Here is a 21,906-nt window from a genome sequence, read left to right as displayed (position 1 = left end):
AATAATGAAATATTGTTTTAAAAAAAAATACAGCTTTTGGTTTTCTTATTATAGCAAAAACCTAACGAATTCTGAAATAGTACACAAATAATACAAATAAAAAGCTCAATACATTCAAAATACGGAGAAAAACACGTGGAAACAATATTTTTGACTTTCTTATTAGAAAAACTTCCATTTCCAGTTTATAAAATTTGTTTATTTTTTTATTTATTTATATGATATTAGTGGTGCTACCCGACTTCGCTCGATAAATAGAAAATAAATGAAAATTTCATTTAAATTTATTTAAATCGAAAAAAAATATATTATACATATGTATAACAACCGACCAATCACAAACGACTTTGACCAATCCTGCCAATCAGAAACGACTTTGACGATAGCCAATCAGAAACGAATTACAAACGCCGTTTCGGTTTATACATACATATGTGTACATATAAGATTAATACAACAATTAAACTATAGTTTTCTCATGAAGAGCACGCATATTTCAAGAGCCGAAAAAATATAAGAAAAATCGAACAAGCGTAAACTGTCACTTCCGGTTGACAGATCTTCACTAAATTTAGTATGTTACTTGATATAAAGCTGAACTCCAACTTCCGGTATATAAATGTTGTTATTTTTGCTTTATCTATGTACGTAATAACAATAGATGAAGTTTTGTCACCATACAAAAATTCAACCTTGATATTTTTGTTTGATTTCAAGTCAGAATCGATCACAGATCAAGTTTTCCTGTCTATATATTTTGGAGATAATTCAAACACCGTTAATCCGATCAAACTGAAATTTAGTATCCGTCACTGAAATGTTTATCTCTACATTATAATTTTTTCTTAAAATTTTGGGTTCACCGGAAGTGGTACGTCCTCTTATAGGTCTCCTGTTTTTTTATAAACTTTTAGAGACAATTATCTCCTAAACCGCTCAGCGGATTGAAATGAAACTTTTTGACATGTATGATAAGTTTGATGAATTTTATATATGTACTAGTATTTTTAAAATATTTTTACCTTACCGGAAGTATTAATTTTACTCCACACGGTTTTCAAGCTTTTGCATAGCGTTATATTTAGAACCTTACATGCTAACATATTATTTTCGCAACATTTTTAATTAATCGCCCTATAAGAAGTAATATGACATTATGCCATGAATACATATATACATACACATAAACATATATTAAGTTTGATGTGGACAAATGACTATTTTATTCATCGTACCACCTATGCGATTAGTATCGAAGCCATTAGGACGTTTTCATACGATTTCAAAGATCACAATCGGCCGGGCAATTAATTTCGGTACGCGCCTGGTGAATCATACTAATGCGAAAATACTCTATCGGGGATTTGACGTCACGCGACGCCAAAATTTAAAAGGTTTGACTTCAAAAGAGACTGCAATCAGGTGTATCAAATCTTTTTTCGGAGAGTCTTACTTCAACAGCCCATCTATGTATATAAATTAAAGAATAAGGACGAAAACACACGGGGAAGAACGGTACGTCGTGTGCTTGGATCCCCGCTGTGGGGTTCTCCTACATTTTTTCAAATATAAGATACGCCGTCAAGAAAGGGTAAATACAAGGATAAAATTTTACCGAAAACGCTCCAGAGGGTCATTTTGGAGCGGGGTGTGCAGGACTTGCCATGAATATGCCTCATTTTTTTCGCATGTTTAAAAATATCTAAAAAAAAACCATGTGCCACGTTCCTTGCTGTGTGTTTTTGCCCTAAGCGTACTTAGTACGTCACAGCAACAGTCTGTCATCTGACAATTGAATGAATGTGTACACTAGACAAGACCACTAGTAAGTATAATAAATTATTTTTGTTATGATAGTGCTATTTGTACTGAACCGAATCTGAACATTAAAAATAAAGGTCAGATAAGAATTTATCATTTAAATGTATAAAATTTAATCAGTGCTATGTGTATTTCGGACGAAATAAGACTCATCTAAACACAATGTATACTATTAAACGTTTCTTGATTTTACTGATAGTTGTAGTTTTGGTATTGTCTGAAGGTAGTACGTTTAAGTGGCTCTAATTGGTTAATAAATATGTTGTAAAATTACTTTTGAATATTTCAGACGTACAGACCGGCACTCTTTAACTCGGAAAACACTCAAATATAGAATAAAGATCACAAAAGTGACCCGTTTACAATTTTAGTTTTGGGAGGATACGACAGCGATGTGAGTAAATGTCATGCAAATACTATATGCATTTATCTTTAATATACCTTGAATTTTTGTTATTAATCCACAGGAATAGTCGAAATGTGATATGAAAGTGGAATTTTATTTAATTCTCATATAAAGACAATTTAATATATTATCCCTATTAATTCATTTCAGATTCGTGTAAATACGAGTAAATACTAGTACGAGCTTTTAGCTCGCAATTTTACCAATTTAAAATTCAGCACACTTCCAATTAACCCTTTTATTTTATTTATTTATTTTTTTACATATATGTATGTATGTATACCAGAAAGGCCTTACAGGTAAATCCCAATGCGCCTTCCTGGCCGATTACAAATACAAATGCAGCATTTTTATTACAAGTCGTTGAATTGCGAGACACTAAAACATTGGCAAATTAACGAGACATCTATGAATTGTACATAAATTTTATTGTACATCAATCAAACTTCAAATAGTGATGACATAGTAGGTAGGAAGAATTTTAGCCAATTTTTTTTTCCGGGAACCGTTTCAACAATGAAATCAGAGAAAATTAGCAAACTCTGATAGGAAACGATCAACCTGGAGTCCCAAATCCAGGTCTGACCAACAGCATACTCTGAAAAATTAATTTTAATTCGAGACCCGGGCTCAGGGATTGAACCCGGCGCCTTCTTGACGCTAAGCAGAGGCTTAACGACCAAGCTATGCTGCTGGCTTTTAAACGAAAACAAAAAATATTGTGGCCAGAACACTATCCCAATAAACATTTTAATAGAAAACACTCAATATAAAATAGTATTTAACAGTGGGAAAAAATCCCAAATGAAAATACGTACTTTTGACTTTTGATTTGAACTGGACGACTACTTAGAGAGCTTTGAAAGCTGAAAAGTACTACAAATGAAAGATAAAATACCCGACTATAGATTCCAATATTCATTTTGAACAGGAAATTGACAGATTTTGAGACATCGACCGAACAACATCAAGATATAGTAAAATCGCGCGATTTAAAAAACACATATCTTCAAATCTCGAGTCAATCAACATTTTTTATTACCAGATTCGTGTTCACTGGGCATAGATCTATAAGAAAAGTCATATCTCGTCTTTGAACCATTTTTCGTGTCGAACAGTGTTCTTAGTTGTATTTTAGTATTGTATTTAAGAAAAAGTCAACTCAGCACCGCATTCGGCCTTAGTTTGCATCCCCATACGAACGCAAAACTTTGCAAAAGCAGTATATATGTATCATGTACAATGTTGCAGTGTTAAATCGATCGCGAGAGATGGGGCGACGCGATGAAAAGGTTGAGAGGAGAATAGGGGGAGTGAGACGAGATTTGCGGCAATTTAGATAAGCTCGTGTATACTTTATTACATGCACAATACTCGATAGCGGCGACAAGATGACCGTTGAGGGGTTAATTTGATGATGCGATTGTGGATTTTGTTGTTTGTTTTGTCTTTTTGCGGGTGAGGTTAACGCACTTTTGACAGGTGAGCTTGTCGAGTTGGCCGCTAGAGGGTGCGCGAAGCAGACGCCTATTTTCAAAGCGCGTCACGTGTTCATTTTAAAAAGTTGGGATCGGAGGATTCGGCTATGGGATTGCGTTCTAAGCGATTTTACAGCTAGTATAGTATCTTCGGCGGTTTAAATTTTGGTTCTTGAAAATTTGGTGTCTTTGGATTGTTGGCGCTTTGGACGTTCGAGAACGTTTAAACATTTGAAAATTAATTACATATTGTGTGTATTTCACGTAGGGTTGCCAACAGATCTTTTTTTAAAAGAACATGTTCTCTTTTTAACACAATTCTTTTGTTCTCTATTTTTTTAAATATAATACCGATAATGTCCTCTTTTTCAATTTTGACAATAATTTCACGCAGTCTGTACGAAAGAAATGTAATAATAATAGAAGGGCCCTTACGAATAAATAATTGTTGTCAATATTACGCGGCACGTGTCTATAAATACGCTACAACGCACGGAATACAATCGGATCAATTTACTTATAAAAATGTATCCCATGTTGTTTATTGTGTGTTTTTGAATGCATTGTGCAATTTTTGCCGATGCTAGCCCATCTTGCGAGTAATATAAACAAACAGAGAAGTTTTTATTGGACATACGTCGACCACCAAGCTTCAAATACGACTGATACTAAAATTATTTAGGATTGTCTGTGCACAATCGTCAATTGACAACAATATGATGCCTAAAACCTACAAGATATGACGTGAGTGGAGAGGCGAGGCAACCTGGCAACCCTGAGTGTATACACGTATTGACTTTTACTATAATATTTTCCATGATCAGTACACTAAAAAAAAGAAATAAGTAGAAAATTTCTACTGTCCGGGGTATTTTAAGCGTAGTATATAATTACAAATATTTCATGTTTAGAATTTTATAAAGAAATAAAAGAAAACGAAAAACTTACGCACCAAATTAGCAGTGTAAATAAATACAGCAACTGGGATGATAAAATTGAGAGTGAGAATGAAGATGATTAAATTCAACAACCAATTTTTAAGCGCATGTTCCTAACTACATATTTATGGTCCGGCTATTATGAAAGTAGAATAAATCATATAATATTTCGTTTGAGATAATTGGACTTTGCATACATTTGTTTTAAAAATGATTTTGATACTACATAAAAATATACATTATGATTCTTAGCTTTATATATATAATCTTTCCTGTACTGGTGCAACCTTGTAAAATAATAGTATTTTTGGTACCTTAAAGAACTTATTTCATAAAGAAAATAAACATTTTTTTGTTATACATATGTTCTCTTTTTTTGTCCATGACACTTAGCAACCCTAGTTTCACGTTACACAGCGTGTTTCGAAAACATGGACCCGATTTTAAATCACCTTATCTTTGCAACCGCGAATCAAATTATTTCCACTCAAAAGAGTGAAGTGCCTAGTTTTAAAAAAAATATTGATAAACATTGTAAAAAAATGTAGGTCACCTCGAATTGACATTATGAATATATGCTTGTAAATACACAAACAAATTATGCAATGTTAATAACAAACGTTTTGTTATTAATACATATATTAATAACAAACGGCAAACATATGAATGCTTGCAACAATCAATTAATTTTGAAGCAACCCAATTTGCGAAACAGAGGGATGCCGATTTCATTAGAACCGTCACAACAATTGATTTCAATTGATTAAATTGATAAATTCTAAAAAGGGACGGTTGATAATTTCATAATTATCCAAATCTTTCCATCTACCATTTTTCAATTTCGGTTGGGATTCAAAACCTCAGCCTCTCTGGTGAACGATCAGCCAGCAACATAGCTCAGCGTATAATGCTATCAACTGAAGGGTTCAATGCCTGATCTGTTGTTGCTGGCCAGACCATGGATATACATATGTATGTGCCTCCAGGTCGATCATTTCCTATCAGAGTTTGCTCATTTATATGATTTCATTGTTGAGACGGTTACAAACCAAACGGTTCCATTTGTCACCATTATTTGAAGATAATTTCAAATTTATAATAATAACGTTGATTTATATAAAGTACATACGTACTAATTTGGCCATAGGTTTCGTCTTGAGGCAACGACAAATTATTACTTGCCATGAACTATGCTTTCAATGTATCTTTAATGGATTCTATCATTAAAAAATACGAGACATATCATCTTTCATCTATAAATAAAACATGAAAAGCAAATTTTTTCAATAACGTCCACACATTTTGTGTAAAAAAAAAAAAGGAAAAATCTGTACAAACGAAGGAAATTGCCGTCAAAAAGCGTCGACACGTGAAAGCTCATCACTGCGAGAATTCGAGCTTATTATGAAAGAGCCGCTTTATTTCTATTCCAGACAGAAATAAAACACAATAGAACGTCGACGAGGCGTAATGATATACGGTGACATATTTGGCCCTTATCACAATAGGGTACAAAATGAGTGACCGACAAAAAAACCCTACGCTACCCGCTTCACGGTTCGTCGCTCGCCCCTTATATAGCATTTGTCTCTTTCTAGCGCGTGCGACTCCCCTAAAGTGTGAGCGAGACGCAAGAGGGTCGCCTTACCTAATATCCCAAACTGCATTGAGTTCAAATAGAGCCTATCTATCCACGTATGCTCGAACTGCATCAGCTCTTGTGAGATTCTATTTCGAATCCTATGAGAAATATTAAATCTTTTACTGCCATCATATGTATATTGGATTCAAAATGGCCAACTGCACATATCAGACTTTTCCATTTAATAATACGTGACATTTCAATTTGACATCGTGGTTTAATTCTCGTGATTTCAGGCGATCAGTGATTAGAAAAAAATATGCAAAAGACCTGGAGACAAATACTCTCCAACAACATAGAAAAAAGTTTGTCAACAGCCATAAAAGTAATTAACTTATCGGAAGCAGTTCTCTGAATCTAGGTATTTAAAAAAAATTAAATAAATGAGATAATAATACAAATATATGTACACATATTTATTATACCGGAAGAATGGAATGCTGTATGCTCGACATAACGAGGACAGAATGCAAGCGGAATACGTGGGTGAGAAGTATGACAAGGGTGGTGGATATAGTTGAGAGACAGTGAAGAGATTGAAATGGCAATGTGCGGATCACGTAGCTAGAAGAATAGACGAAAGAAGTGATCAAATGGTACTCCAGAGAATTACAAAAAGTTTAAGGAAGGCCGCAAGGAAGATGGATGTATGAAATTAGAAAAAATGTGTGGGGTGGGATGGGTGAGATTGTTGGAGAGACCTTCATCCAGAAATGAAAGGTGAATGATTTTAAATGATGAAAATTAACCACAGCCTAGCTCACTTGTTAAAATATTTATTGCTTACCAGTAGAGAAGTCGTGGGATCAAATCCCAGGAGGAATTGGAAAATGTATTCGATTTTCTAGATGATTATGAAAACGCTTATTGCTGCTGGCAAGATCATGGTTATTAAAACCAGATCGACTGAAGATCGGTCGAAAGAAGTGCTAGAATGGAACCCGAGAGAATGTAAAAGGAAGACCACAAGAAAGATGGGTAGACGAAATTACAAAAATGTGTAGGATGCATTGATGTATAATACACTAGATGGGCTCCAGACGTGTTATTTTGGTCGGAGATCTTGTCTTCACTAACTGAGGGGTGCGGGGGGTTTAACTACCGGGGAAGTTGGGTTTTTTACCCTACGACGCAGCGGTACCTACCTACCTACTAAGAGAAACTGTGCATGCGCCATGTATTTTGCATGCGCCAAAAGGGAGACAAGTATAACACGTGAGGGCGGATCTAGTATATTCTAGATCTATGGTAGGATGAGAAGAATTAAGGTTGCGTGACACAGGGACGAGTGGAAGCAGGTTGGGGAGTCCTTCATTCAACAATGAATGATGAATGGCTGAAAATGATGGTGATATCATACAGAAGGACGATATCTAAGAATGCTATCAACAGTCCAAATTGTAAGCACTTATAAAAACTAGGGAAAACTTTTTCGATTATTCTGAAATAAATAAAAGCCCAATCATGGAATGATTTGAAAGAAAAGATTTAGCATATGGTTTGGCTTACCTGGCCGAGAATTTGCATTCAGAATTCGATTTCTGTGAACTCGGAATTCTCAAAAGTCAAAGATGTCTCTTAAATCAGAGAACTCGGAAAATGTAATCCAAAAAAGTAATTCAGAGGATTTAAGTCAGAAAATGTAATCCAAAAAAAGTAATTCAGAGGATTTAAGTCAGAAAATGTATTTCAGATAATGGAATTCAAAAAATTCTGGGAATACAGAGGTTTAAGTAATTCACAGAATTCGGGAAGTTCAAATAGTGGAATTTGAACATTTTAAAATTGGAATGTCGATATTAGTTGCCCTACCAAATTACATAGCCATCAGTATGGCTATGGCTATGTAATTTGGTAGGGCAACTAATTAGGTAGGTTAACGGGTTAGATCCCGTGCTAATCTTTAATGCTGATGGTCAGACTTGTATGTTTGTGACTCAAGTCCTTTCCAAGTTTCCTAACAGAGTTTGCCAATTTATCTGATTTCATTGTTGAAACAGTTCCTCCATCAAATTGACAAAAACCATCCTACCCGCTATGTACAATATGTAAAAAATTATGCACAAGTCTAAATCCATAGATGCCTCTATGGATTAATGAATTAATTTCGTGTTCTTCAGCCTCTCGAAATACAGCGATTTATGTAATAAAAAATTCTGCAATGTTTGCAATTAATTTTCTAGGTTGGCGCATTGGGGTTTACCTGTTAGGCCATCCTGGTATATATCTATGTAAAAATAAAATAAAATATTAATTCTGATAATAACGGCGATAACATTTTATTATATACACCAATCTCGGGTTTCAGGCTTTCGTTTGAAACAACGACACAACATCGCATTCGTATTGAACGCCAATTTGCAAACGCTCTGAGATTTTAAATCCGGGAAATACGTACGTAAAAAAAGGTACATACATCTCAGTTTGTGAGTCTGCTACACAAATAGACCATTACGAAAGTATAGCAAGTAGGAACATAAAAGTGGCACCTGGCAGTGCACGGCGGCTGCTTTCTGTCTCACAAAAATGCATAAATTACCGTACAAACAAATAAAATTATTTGAGGGTTGCCGACTTTGCACACACACACACACACCCCTTAAAACTTTATGGCAAACTCCCCCTTCCCTCAATTTTCCATTTTTATAATCTCTCATTTTCTGCGTGGTATTTTACTTTAGGTTAAGCTACATAAATGCGTTATATTATTACCATGCTGTATTTTGTTCATAATTCTCAAACCATTTTAAGACTATGATTTTTAAAATCTACCTCAACTTATCGTTTGCTTAAGTTTACATCCTGTAACTAATTAAAACTCAAGTCAAATTGGACGAATCGCTATGGTGGGTATCTACGAAAGAAATAGCAGAAATAGTAATTGCATTAAAAATTTTAATTTTGTAGGATGACAAACAATGTATGGGATGGAAGAAACAAGAGGAAGGATCATCATCAACCGATCACACTTAAAAATAAACTACATTTGATTGTTATTCTAATTTCATCAACCACACTTCACGATATATGTATGTATGTAGATTTTCAATTGTATATCCAGATTCTTCCAAAATAACCTTCTACTTTGAAATCCTTTTACAAATCCAGCTCATTTGATTTTTCTAACCCTTTATGTGTCGTCCTCCCTTTTGATCCTTTCTTCAGACGTTCTAAATACGTGCCCCAATTGAGATTTCCGATATTTCATCAAAAAGTTTCACTATTTCAATTTCGGATACGTCTGCTACTTTTATTTTACTCACTTAAAAACATTTTGGGTACAAATTCTGGGTACCTACACTCAAGGGCCGACGAAATAACCCGGGGCCCGGTTTTCAAAGGGGGCCCAGGGCCCACGCAAATAATATGTACATTTTTAGCAAAAGTATAAAAGCATTATTTGGCCATTACTTTTAGGGATTTTTGGACACTAAACAAATTGGTAAGGATTTTATCTACTTTTTATGGCATAATTAAATTTAGGGAAAGATCCGTTCTGGTGTTCAGAATGGTCAGTTCCCTCGTCACAATATCCGAAACAAATTAGTAAAATAGCCCTTAGTCGATTCAAGTAGGTAACAAGCGGACATTTAAAAGTACGAGATTAGTGCATTTTTACATCGATAATAAAGATAAAAAATCTTTCACATTTACCTATTTGCAAATTTGCTATGAAACTTTTAACTTTAAATTGCAAATGTGATACAAGTGCTATTTCTAGAATAATTCAACAGAAATATACTAATAGACGATTGTTTTTAATCCATAAAAATATCCGTTAGTCTTTCGACTTTAGGAAAATACGTTATTCAAACATGTTAAAATTTTGCTGTATAATTGCGAACGGTAGACTGGATTTAGAATATTTCAAAGGTAGTTTTTAAATTAATAATATTTGTCGTTTACGAATTCATTTTTATTGTTGAACTGTTTTCTATGTTGATTATTTTAACCCAAACCATCATCCCCATCATAACCCATTTTATATGTATATAGAGACATTTTAAAAAGCTCCCACAGAAAAAAATCATCCCAAATTCAATAAATTATTACCTACTATGTACTTGCTTTTCCACCACAAATTTGCACCGGGCTCGGATTTTCTGTCTACGGCCCTGCTTATACTAGTATGAGTACTTGCGAATTAGACATATCCGAAGAAAAAACTTCTGCAACGACATTTATTCCGAAGGAGGTTGGACCATAAATTAATAATGAAATTCGACTAGCGTCTAGGAATTCTGGGTAACGATAACAAATGTCTCAGATGTTCGAGAAGCCGTTTCCTACTTAGCACACGTGTCCCCTATTAGAGGGAAAGTTCGTCCATTATATTATTTTTAGGCATCGGGCCTGATGGTTCAGTTCATGGGGTTAGACATTGCTTCCTCCGCATAGGATAAATCTAAACTTGGCTCCCAATGAGGTATTCAATTACCGGAACGCTCCTCTCTCTCTCTCTCTCTGGACCGGTCCAGATGCTGTTTACGTTTTGCATCACTCGAAAATAACCAAGTGTACACACAACAGTGCGGCTCGACTCGGTTTACTCAATGGAAACGCCAGAATATACAAACTGGTGCGTAACCAGACACGTGGAAACCCACTGTTAATCCTTTCGATGTCTATGAACTGTTTTTTTCAAATCAGGTGCTACCCAGAACTTTTCTTCTCAATGATACAACACTCTTAAGGGGTAGGGGCACGTACGATGTCTCCACATGCTACAAGCAAGTGGCACAGAGTAACAAAAAACTTGCCGGAACAGGAACTAGTCAATAAATCTGTAAAAATTGCCTATTTTTTTAAACGCTCATATCTCTTAAACGAGAACAAGCCAGTAAAATCATTGTTTTATTCGAATTTAGTGGGTTAAACTTAGTAAAGATTGATTAGTCTCCGATACGTTAAGTAAAAAACGTGATTTTTTTTGTTTCTCAGTGTAAGTAGTAACCAGCCGCGTAGTCTAGTGTTGAGTGTTGTATTCTTTCGTGCAAGGTGTCACGGGTTCGATTCCCACTAGAGTCTCGTTGTTGGCCAGACCTTGGTTTGTCGAGGTCGATCGTTTCTTATCAGAATTTGGTAATTTTTCTGATTTTCATTGAAACGGTTCCTGTAAAATGGGCTTCTTGAGTTATTGTTATATCTCAGGTGTCGCCAGATTTCTCTCCAGATGTCTCTGTGGATGATTAGTGAATGTAAAAATTCGTATTGTTACATGAAAAATGTTATTGATCGTATTGTTTACGATGTTTGTAATGTCTGACCTGTATATGTATGAATTTAATATATAATTTATCGAGTATTAATCTGTTTAGCACACTCGCCGCTTTGGAGCAATCATGATTAATTGAAATAAAAATAAAAAATAAAGTACATATTAATTACTAGGCATTTATAATGTGAAAGTTGAAAAAGTGTAGGGGGGGGGGGGGGCGCCATTGACGATAAATTCACCAGTTCATATTGGAAATTCCATTTATAAAAGTGCTTCTGTCGAATAAAGAATGCCAGCAGCATAGCTCGGTCGTTAAGCTTCTGCCTAACACCGAGAGGCGCCGGGTTCAATCCCATGAGCTGACCTCGATTGGAGTATATATGTAGTGCTGCTCGTCAGAACTAGATATTTGTGACTCCAGGTCAATCGTTTCCTATCAGAGTTTGCCAATTTTCTCTGATTTAATTGTTGAAACGGTTATCGATTAAAAATTGGCTAAAATCCTTCCTACCTACTATGTCACCACTATTTGAGTATGTATAATGTACAATAAAATGCACGTACAATTCATAGATGTCTCGTTAATTTGCCAATTTTTTAGTGTCTCGTAATTCAGCGACTTGTATAATAAAAATGCTGTATTGTTTGTAATTGACCAGGAAGGCGAATTCGGGTTTACCTGTAAGGCCTTCCTGGTATAAAATTTAATAAAAATAAATAAATAAACGATACGATTCTCATTCCGCTCCTACATACCACATATTCATCCGAATTGGTTTTTAGATATGTACATTCTCAGAAATCGAAATTCTTAGCCTTGTAAATATACACCTCTCGTCATGTATGCTACCACCCATCGTGACTATACATTATTTACAACATGAAAGGTAATAGAATTGACGTATTGTTTACGTCCGGACAAAATCGATGGTGTATGTGTATATAATTGAACCCCCATTACGGAAGTGGTTTTTATGGGGAGTCAGGGCGGGTGAGGGGGGGGGGGAATTAAAGCCCCGCAACACGTAGGGGTTGTATGTAAGGGGTTTTTATTATTTTCCGGGCGTGGACCGGGTATCGAGTGACCTCGCAGATGTATGGCCGAGATATATCAACCCTTTCGCGGGCATAATGTGGCGGAAACGACCCTACAAGTGACAAATGGCGTAGGAAAATTCGCAGTCGTTAATAGGCCCCCCCCATTCGTTCGCCATCTTGGTCCACTTTATGTGCCAAGTATCTATAGTCCAGTATGTAATAAATCTGCGTGCTCAGTGAAGCGACACAGCGCGACGAGACGCGGTGAAAATATTCCGATAATACCAAGTATGAGATACCAAGATCGTTTGTATGTATTTAAAAGAAAAATAAATGGTGGGGGGTCTCACTATATTTTTATACATAAATATTGTTGCATATGCTAAAAGGAGCCGCCGTTTTAATTGGTTGGCTTAAGTGCAGTCTACTAACAATGGAGATCCCCGAATTGACTTAGTGGTCTGTAACGGCATTCGGTGACTTCCCGCTACAGTTCTCAGAACTGACAGCACGAAATCGTGGGACTGCATGCCGAGACCGTGGGACTGCGTATCTAGTACGTGACTCTAACAATAGGTAAACAAACGCGTCAAGGAAGATGCAGTGAGCGACCTGCCCTTTATAAGCAGGTACCATACCAAGGCATTCTGGACGGAGCACTGACAGTGCGTGGATCTCCTTATTCTCCTGAAAGAAAGGAAAGTTTTTGCCAATTTGGTGGAACCATTTCAATGAAAATCAGATAAATTAGCAAACTCTGATAGGAAACGATCGACGTTGGGCCACATATATCCAAAATTTGGCCAGCAACACCAGGCCAGGATATAAACGCTGAGCTATGTTGTAAATGATGTAGGACGTTCATTGTAGGTAGCTTAATCACTGGATCTACATACTTTTCCTTTCCTTTTATGATACTTGCTTTAAGGCATACACAGATAGAGCTGGACGTGCGCTTGAATTGAGCTGTGAAGAGCCGTAGGGGGTCGACCGGGTTTGCAGAGGACACTGTCCGAGTCAGTTAGAATGCAAGCGCACATCTAAATATGGATATTCCTTACCGGTATCTATCCTGTCATTGTGATGACTCACATTTACCATATATGTAATTTCAATTCTGGAAGAGCCTTCCTTATATTTATTATAAATTAAGTTGAAGCCTTGTACATCGAGTAAGACCCCAGTATGTTTTAATCAAAATACAGCTTTTCTCAATACAAATGGATTCAATTATTAATCATTTTATACATCAACATAAAAAGTTTTAGTCCTATAGCATATATTTGACTATTTTTGTATTAAAAAATAACGACAAGCATCAATATGCAAACGCAAATAGTAAGGCCAACAGGCGACTGCATGACTCAATAGCCACGCGCCAAAACCGACGAAAACAATAGCTTACGAAAATATAGCTGTCTCTTTCTCTCGCATTGATTCACCGATCAACAAGCATATGCAAGCGAACAGTCAAAAACATGACTTATCGCTACCGCCTTTAAATCATACTTTGGAACTTAGAAATGTATAAATGTATTTTTTTTACAATGTACCCCTTTTCTAAATCATACAAAATCTATTAAAATAAACTTTTGGTAGTTAATTCTAGGAATACAAGAAATATAGTGTGTATAGCTTTGGAAACCACATAGTTATTACGAAAAACGTAAAAATTGGGGCACTTGCATATCCCACTTCGGTGAGGGAGGGTTAATGCAAAATATCTACATATACAATACATAAACAATAATACAATCTTGAAGTTGCATATTCTATTGTAATTTCGACATGTTTTTTTCTATTTGTTCTTTTTTGAAGTGGAAAGAATTGAAAAATTAATGATCAGAATATCTGAAATGGATGATTAATTATCGAATAAATCTTTCAGACCTTCACGCAGGATCGAATAGTAAATCTGCCAGTCTGCAAAGCACAGACAACTAAAACATGAGGTTTGATCAATCAAACTCAAACCCTCACCGCATGTGAAGTGTACATAAAGCAATGCAGCCAACTGAAAACAAATTAAAACACATCGAATATAATTACTAACCCACCCTCGTGTGTTATACCATTATTATTATTTTTAAAGTCGAGCATCCCCTCTCGTTTAAAATTCTCTCACAAATCTCACCCCAACAGCCATTAAGAGGTCGTTAAAATATTTGTGTCTCAAGCGATCGATTTAGTCCCGGTAAGTCAAGGATGTATCTTTCATTATTGACGCTCGTTAATCCTTCGGCTTAGAAATAAAACAACATCCCAAAACGTTCAGCTCGAAATAGACGGGATTTCAGTGAATGAACCTGGCACTATTATCATATTAGACGGCGTTGCGCGGCAAAGCCGGGCATTTCCGGGCTACGCCCAGCATTTCTCTAGTGGATACAAATTTTGAACGGCCTCCTACCTTTTCTGAAATACAATTCTCCAATATTAAAATTAGTTAGCGAATTAAGGGCCGGGCCGTACCGTGCAACTTTGTCGGCCGACTTGTTGCACGACACGAAAAAATGTATGGAAATGTGTGCGACAAACAAGTTGACGGGTGTGGCATGTTCCATCTACCTGCATGTATTGGTCTGGTCGCCCTCAACCAAGTCGCTCGCAAGTCGCACGGTGCGGCCCGGCCCTAACGCACTTGCTCGGCGATGCTCGGGTATTTTTTTTTCATGGGAGCCCTTCGATCCCGGGCTCCGAGCCATTTTAAAACACGTTTACGTCTAAGTTAACAGTAAACTATGCAGTTTTTGTATATTGAAAAATATGGAATTGTATAGCGGATGTTTAAACACACTTGCACAAAGTTTTTCTTTTATTTATATGGTACTTAACAAACTTAAAATTTTATTATTTTCTTTCATAAACCGTTCGTTTATGAAAGAAATGCCTTTTCAATGAAAGAGCATTGCTTGCTCTCCATCTGGCATTGATTAGATTCATTTCTATTTTTTTCATACCTCCTTTACGTTTCACATGGCTTTCGTGTTAAGGATTGTAAATAGGTTTTTGAGCTCTTTTTCCTATTATGCTTTAGATTAACATTAGAATAATATAATACTGTGATTACTAACTAAATTAAATTAAAATTGTAAAATAGAAAATGATCAGTAGATCAGTAGCTATTAAAATAGATATAAGATGTATTGTGAACATAATTTCGTAATAATAAAAAGCACTTAAAAATCAAAAACATGGCTTTCGTGTCAGTGGTCATTTTTATCTCTTATCCGATCGTTTTCATACTTTGCCATATTGCTCATTTTGGTCATCAATATACGTAAATGTATCGTCTGCCATTACGTTGGAGATAAATATCGTATACAATGCGTAACAAATATCCAGAATCTCGGATACGGTGACGTTTATAACGGTACGTAAGGCTACCATAATCTATCTTCAACCTTTTCGCCTTGATATGCTATTTCAGATTTTAATTGTTTAAGCGCCTATAATTCACTCTATATTTTATAAAATTTGCTCTATAGGTTCTCGTTATCTCTAATATTTAAATATTTATAGTTTTAACTCTCATATGTATATATAAATTTCAAATTTGGCGTCTAGCTTCATGTAATGTAATACACGATATATATTGATTTTTGGCCAAATATGTCATTTTCATGTATTATTGAATTATTTTTCTATTAAATTTTGTCCTTGTATTTCTAACCTTTAAGGCACAGACACACATAGAAGTACGCGGATAGATAGATAAAGTTTTGCACATGTTAAAAAACCGATAGCACGCCTGATCTATTCTACGGCGCCCAGTTCAAAAATCAACCCTGTTTTCAGTGTTTTCAGTAATATTTTATCCTTGTTTTATTTTGAGCATGAACATATTTGAAGAAATGTAGGGGAAACTTGTCGAAATAATAAAATCATACGAATTAACGCCCTTCCCAGCTGGAAATCACGAGCATGTGCATGGCGTAGAATTCATTGTGTTAAACCACTATGGTCTAATTTTAATTTTTTAAATGAGAAAAAGAAATATTTGATAAATCTTCGTAACGACTTAAAAACGCGTAACGATCAGCGTTTTGCCAACAAGTCCATGAGCCTGAAAAATGCCGATAGGCGTTGTATTTTGAGCATGTGTAAATTAAACAAGAATACGACCCGCTAAGCTTTTCCAGGTAGCATTGAAAAAAAACGCATTGAACATGGGTCGTGTAATCCGTGTCATTAATTTGTCAACGTTTATAAAGACTGGTTTCCACCGGAATTTCTGAATTTATAACTAGAGCAGAATTACCCGATGGAAATCCCTAACTGCTGATTATTTTAGATTGTGGCTTGGCATTTAGATTGGGAGCATTACATTTTAACAACAATGAAGAAGATGGAACTAGTTTTGGAAAAATACATTCATTAATAGACTTATTTTGTTTATTTCATATTATTGCAAGATATATTAGAGAGTCGAAAGTCTAAACACACCTTTACAAAACTCGAAGTCCTCGGCGGTAGTTATCTAGGGTTTTTATACCTGCTTTCTATTGGATTTCTAAATAATTCTAGTTGGAAATGTTGGCGAAATTTTCAGCGTGGCGGACTTTCAACAGAAAAGACGTCAGCACTCAAAGTGTTAATGAACACTCCCTTAAATGAACAGTCTGGTAACAGAATGGTACTTGATGAACAGAACAGTCCGTGCATTTAAGAGTTTTTTTTTCAACTTTATTTCACCTTGGCATCCCTGGATAGTCTAATATTTAAGGAAGTTTTTTTGTCCGCTACGTAAATCTACAGTTTTCAACTACCTAATTTGGCATACTATTTTATGACACTAATTTTTAATACAATTATTTTTACCTTTTATATTGTAACTTAGATATTAGGTAAGTAGTGCTGGTGGACCGCTGGTTTACCATCACTAGTCGCCTGATCGCACGTTCACGCTAAAAAGGCCTCGACCAATGAACAAGCTGTATACAACAGCCAATAAGGTCTCGCGACCCATCGACCAATGTCTGTGTATACATAATCAGGGGGATTTGTTCGGTGCTTCATTCAGAGTTAATTGGCCGACGGATCAAGAACAATAAACCAACTCTACCATACTCCCTGCGTCTTTCACTCCAATCTCAGAAACCCATCTACACGTCCACGTCACAATATTTTCCACCCGCCTAGGCGACGCCGTGCAATTCGGCGAGTAATAAATAATTTAAATTTTCAAAGCACATACATACATACATAATAATATATATATGCACTTTGAGTGTGCGCATAATGGTAGTCGTACACGCTTGACATCCTAATCAACACAAAAAATAAAAGTCACACTTTAATTCAGCGCGTTAAATTCACCCTCAGAACGAGTTAAAACGTTTCTTTTCCTACCCGACAGCAATTTTAAAAGGTGAACACACAATAAAATAGTAAAAATATTATGACCCCTCAAATTCTCCCGTTTATATTATATAATACGGTTTCAATGTTTCCCCCGACTTATTCATCACGTGATACACACAAATGTAATATACCCCTCCCCATCCCCCTGCTCGTCTAATCTTTCAATTATAACTGGGTAGGTACGATAAAGTCGCAAGAAATATTCATTATTTTATTATTACGTAGCATACGTATTTATATGCCGTGACTAACGCGGTGCATTAAATCGTGTAAAGCGTTAACAAGTCGGCGTAAATAATTGCTCTTCGAAGTATGCATTATTTTTAAATCCTTCCCACACGTTTCACTCGTGTATTGGAATACGTCAACGGTTCCCAAATTGTGATATACATATTCGATTTTTTAGGGGTGAAAAATATTAGAGAAAAATCTACGCAATTATGCAAGTTGCACCATACTTTTGTTGAAATGTGCTTAGTACCTTATATTTGATCATATTTACTAATAGCTAGATCACCTGGCGTTGCTCGGATGGATGAATGTTGGAAAAAACATGAACTTTGACCCTTTCCGTATCATAAAGTGCCATACCAAATCTAATGGTAGATACATTAAAGTGCGTCTATTCATATATGATAAAAGACAGGTATTTTATTAACTCTGGGTACAAGTACAATGGACAAGTGGTTTCATAAGAACATATGGATGTACATAATGTAGAAAAGTACATGCGAATGTATTCAATTTGATAATTTGATTATAAACAATGATATACAAGTGGTTTGATCAGTAAATATCCATATGCAACGTCTGACAACACTAATGATAATAGAAATACAGAGCAATATTTGACTAACCACTAAATCGCTTCGCGTTTGTAGAAACCGATTCGATTATTTTATTATGAGTTTAGTGCCAACCCTTGACACTACCTCTTGAATATATCCCAAACTAACGAAAAATATTGACTTTTTTCAATTTCATTAGTATCACAGGATTTTCTTAGATGTTGCTGTGAAGAAACCAAAATTAATTTCCAGCCTTAAATACGAAGGAGCGCGCACCGGTGAGCTTACGGCAATGTTGTGGTTAAAATAAAATCGTATGTTTTGGCATTTTATAAAATTTTCTATTGCAGTACATTTTTGATGAAATTTTATGAAAAATAAGTCATGACAGCTGACAACATTCATTCATCAATCGATCAAATTTAAATTTGACAGACTGATTAAGAAGACTTGTAAACATATGATCATTACTTTTGTCAACCATACACTAAAACGTAAACAATGCGTTTATACTCAAAAAATATTTCATACGTATGGAGTGTTTTTTTTTATTAAAATATATGTTTTCCGCTATTAAATGGAACTTTTTATTACATAAAAACCAATGACAAATAAGCAAATAGTTTTCAATATACAAAAAAAATTAATCATACCTTTTTTAATGCATCACAAGAAGTATCACATTACACACTTTTAATCTATTTTTATTCACTTTGAAATAAAAATTCACTCATACATATTCCATAGGTGAGTGTCACGTCGAAAAACCAAAGAGGGTACGCGAACAAATTGCGTGTAAATATTGACACGTGTTTGGTTACACACGACAAAATTTCGTACGGGGTTGAAGCTACCAACCCCCAGTGCTAGCGACCTGCTCGGTAGGCACTCTTACCGGTACTGGAGTGAAGTTAGACCCTCCTCTAGGACTCGCATACAATTTCGAAAGCGTCGTTCGACCACGTGTATATTCGTATTTGTACACGTGTGTCTGTGTGCGAGTCTGTCTTGTTTAAGAATTCATTCACGTGAGAACTGGCTTGTCGAGAGCTTTACGTTTATGCGTTTTTAATGGACGATATACGTATTCTGGCTTGAAATATAATACAATAATGTGCGACTGCGACGAGGGAATGTAATGTCTCATCGAAAATTAACTAGGTGTCGCGTGACAATTTTTTTTTTTTTTTGCACGTGCTTCAGAATTTAATTTGCCAATGGCGTGAAGTTGAAATTTAATATTTGATAGGTGCATTTATGAATGGAATGTTCGATGAAAATATGTAGGTAGAAAATAATTTTATTTGAAAAATATTAAATCAAAAAGTGTACGGGTGCTTTATTTGAAGTAAATTAATTGTTTACTTTAAAATTGTACAAATGTAAATTTTCATATGAATTATAAAATATTGCATTGTTTACAGTGACATCTATGTAAAAATATCAAAACTACTAAAAAATTCATTTACATTTTACTAAAATCATTACAAATGTTTTCTATTATAAATTAATACATACATCTACTAATATATAATTTGGAAAGAGACTTTGTATATATGTATGTAAGTTTTGGTTCGTAGAATCCTTGACGTTAAATGTAATAAAAATACAAATGAATATTCCAATAAAATAAAACTATTCAAATAAATTTAATAAAATGTTTTCTATTAGATTAGCCATGTTTAAGTGGTTTATATTACAAATACTGAGCGAAGCCGGGTAAAACCACTAGTAGATAATAATATAAATTAATTTACTGTGAATTATAGTTACATACAAAGTTTTATTTTTAGCTGACATCTATGTATTAACAAAAAAAAAGTTGATAAAGCTGCAGACTGTTTTATCGACTCCTTCTAGGTTATGAAGATTTTGACATTTCTCCACAACTTGACATTGCATTTGTCAATGCTTTAACTGCAAAATTAAATTGGCATATTGAACAACAGATGACCTCAATAACATGACCAATATTGTAAAGTTTTTGAATCTCGGAAAAGTGACTTATGAGAGATCAAATAACATTCAAAAACTGCTATCAAAAAGGCATAATTTCAACGATGCACCTGTCACAGTGGACTCTGTTCTGGAACAGAAAAAGATCACAAACAATACATTACTGGTTATGGAGCACGATCCTGTATATACAACAGGTAATACAATCGATTTTATATTTGCAATGTAAAATTTATTTAATGTGTATATAATTTAGGGCTACGAGATTATCTAACAGCTGCAGAACAATCCAAACTGCTTTCGCTAGGAGCACAGTATTATCGGACAGATCGTGGAGGGTTGGTAACGTTCCACGGACCGGGACAACTCACCGCTTATCCAATATTGAATCTGAGGCACTTTAAGCCGAGCGTTAAATGGTACGTGTGCCGGTTAGAAGAAACCATCATACAAACGTGCAAAAAATTAGGTTCGTTCAGTGTGATCAAAGTAAATTTTTAGTATTTCCAAAATTTCAATGATTGTTTTTTTGTTCAGGAATCGTCGCTGAGAGATCTCCTCACACCGGAGTATGGGTAGGCAATAGTAAAATATGTGCATTGGGCGTGCACATCTCCCGAGGTATCACAACTCATGGACTGGCTCTGAATTGTTGTACTGATCTGAAGTGGTTCAGTCATATAGTTCCTTGTGGAATCGAGGGTAAAGATGTGACGTCATTGTCTAATGAACTTGGAAGTACGGTGACGATAGAAGATACTTTACCGACGTTTCTGAAGAGCTTCGAAGAAGTTTTCAATATTAAATTGACACCGTGTGGTGAAAATGTAGATGAATTGGTTGCAACGAATCGATTATGATTGACGTTGAATTAGTTGTTGAATTATTTTGTTAAGTTTCAATAAATTTTATTGTGTTACTACTAAGTTTTTACTAATGTATGTAGATAATTCAGATTTGTAATATATTTTATGTTGGTCAACTAATTTTGGTTTTATTATATTAGTCATAGAAAGAATCATCCAAAGTTGTATATATAATAATATATATTTCTTTTATTCACCCCTACAATCTATAAATATGCTAAAAAATAGACTCATTCAATTGCTGATTTGGCACAAGACCAATACCGAAGTGGAATCTAAAATTACTTACTGGTTTCCTTTGCCTTATACAAGTTCAAAACACCGTTTCCTTTAGCAATATGATATAAAGAATCATATTTTTAGGGGATGCGAAAAAGGCCACGATATCATG

The 21,906-nt window shown here is 35.1% G+C and overlaps 1 protein-coding gene across 3 annotated transcripts; it reads left to right on the top strand.

Moving 5' to 3' along the window:
• The first annotated feature begins 1,939 nt into the window (after positions 1–1,939).
• On the top strand, positions 1,940–21,634 carry Lipt2 (Lipoyl(octanoyl) transferase 2). 3 transcript variants are annotated; one of them, XM_077431163.1, is made up of 5 exons: positions 1,940–1,985; positions 2,111–2,215; positions 20,554–20,846; positions 20,906–21,118; positions 21,187–21,634. In XM_077431163.1, the coding sequence occupies exons 3-5, from the start codon at positions 20,657–20,659 to the stop codon at positions 21,507–21,509; spliced, it is 726 nt and encodes a 241-aa protein (XP_077287289.1). In that variant the 5' UTR covers positions 1,940–1,985; positions 2,111–2,215; positions 20,554–20,656; the 3' UTR covers positions 21,510–21,634. The 3 variants fall into 3 exon arrangements, with proteins under 3 accessions (XP_077287289.1, XP_077287290.1, XP_077287288.1); XM_077431164.1 differs by having other exon boundaries at positions 1,940–2,031; XM_077431162.1 differs by lacking the exons at positions 1,940–1,985; positions 2,111–2,215 and having other exon boundaries at positions 20,487–20,846.
• The last annotated feature ends 272 nt before the right edge of the window (positions 21,635–21,906 follow it).

This window comes from Arctopsyche grandis, chromosome 5 (genome assembly GCF_051622035.1).
Source record: "Arctopsyche grandis isolate Sample6627 chromosome 5, ASM5162203v2, whole genome shotgun sequence".
Taxonomy (NCBI): domain Eukaryota; kingdom Metazoa; phylum Arthropoda; class Insecta; order Trichoptera; family Hydropsychidae; genus Arctopsyche; species Arctopsyche grandis.
This window is presented reverse-complemented; position numbering and strand designations above follow the sequence as displayed.